This window comes from Triticum dicoccoides, chromosome 2A, assembly GCF_002162155.2.
Source record: "Triticum dicoccoides isolate Atlit2015 ecotype Zavitan chromosome 2A, WEW_v2.0, whole genome shotgun sequence".
Taxonomy (NCBI): Eukaryota; Viridiplantae; Streptophyta; class Magnoliopsida; order Poales; family Poaceae; genus Triticum; species Triticum dicoccoides.
In genome coordinates, this window is record NC_041382.1 from 778,905,553 (window position 1) to 778,906,407 (window position 855).

Genomic DNA, 855 nt, shown 5'->3' on the forward strand with positions numbered 1-855 from the left:
CGAGTGCAGCCACAGCTCTTCCAGGGACGTCAGCTCCCCTATCCGGCCCATCATCCTCGTGCCCTTGCCAGCACGCAGGCACCTCAGCTTCTTTAGATCCTCGACGAACACCGGTAGCACTTTCATGCCGGTCGCCCTCACGTCGAGGGTCTGTATGAGCTTGAGGCGTCCTATCTTCTTGGGGAGCTCAGCTACAGGCGTGCCCACAAGCCCAATGTACTCCAGCCCATCCAACTTGCCGAGGTGCATCAGTTTGCAATCTCCGGAGGATAAATCACAGCCCTCCAGATCTATTACTCGCACGCGCTTCAACTTCCGCAGTGCCGGAAAGCTACTACCGGTACACGTGCTGGCATAAAATGACAGCACCTCCCCGACTTGCAGTTCCAGTTCCTGGCTAGTGTTTTGGTCTTGGCCCTGGTGGATGGCTAATCTATGTATGGTTTGAGATGGGCTCTCCTGCTTCATGCCGAGCACAGTGGAGAAATTCTCTTTCTCACCACTTGAAAGGTCACGGATGAGGTCAAGCATCAAACTGTGAACCCGACAACCCCCTTGGCCCACGTCACGAGGGCTCACCGCCCACTGGATCATGCACCTATCTAGTAGCTCGATGAAATACTTCTCACCAGTCCCAAATGACCCATCAGGAACAAGGCCCTCTGCCACCCACCTCCATATCAACATATTCTTCTCGATCCAGTGGTCTTCCGGGAACAGGCTTAGGTAAAGAAAGCATTTCTTGATATCATAGGCGGGTAGAGCATAATAGCTATAAGACAACACCTTCCTTACGTGCTCGAAAGCCCCATCCTCCTTGTGCTCATCAAAACCAATTGACTCATACTCCCTATG

The 855-nt window shown here is 53.0% G+C and overlaps 1 protein-coding gene across 1 annotated transcript in view; it reads right to left on the reverse strand.

Moving 5' to 3' along the window:
• LOC119358456 (probable disease resistance protein At1g58390) overlaps nt 1-855 on the reverse strand; it is a 13,685-nt gene that overhangs the window by 1,064 nt on the left and 11,766 nt on the right. The window contains exon 3 of the mRNA XM_037624991.1: nt 2-850. Within this exon, the coding sequence (XP_037480888.1) occupies nt 2-850 (849 nt within the window). The remainder of the gene's footprint in view (nt 1; nt 851-855) is intronic.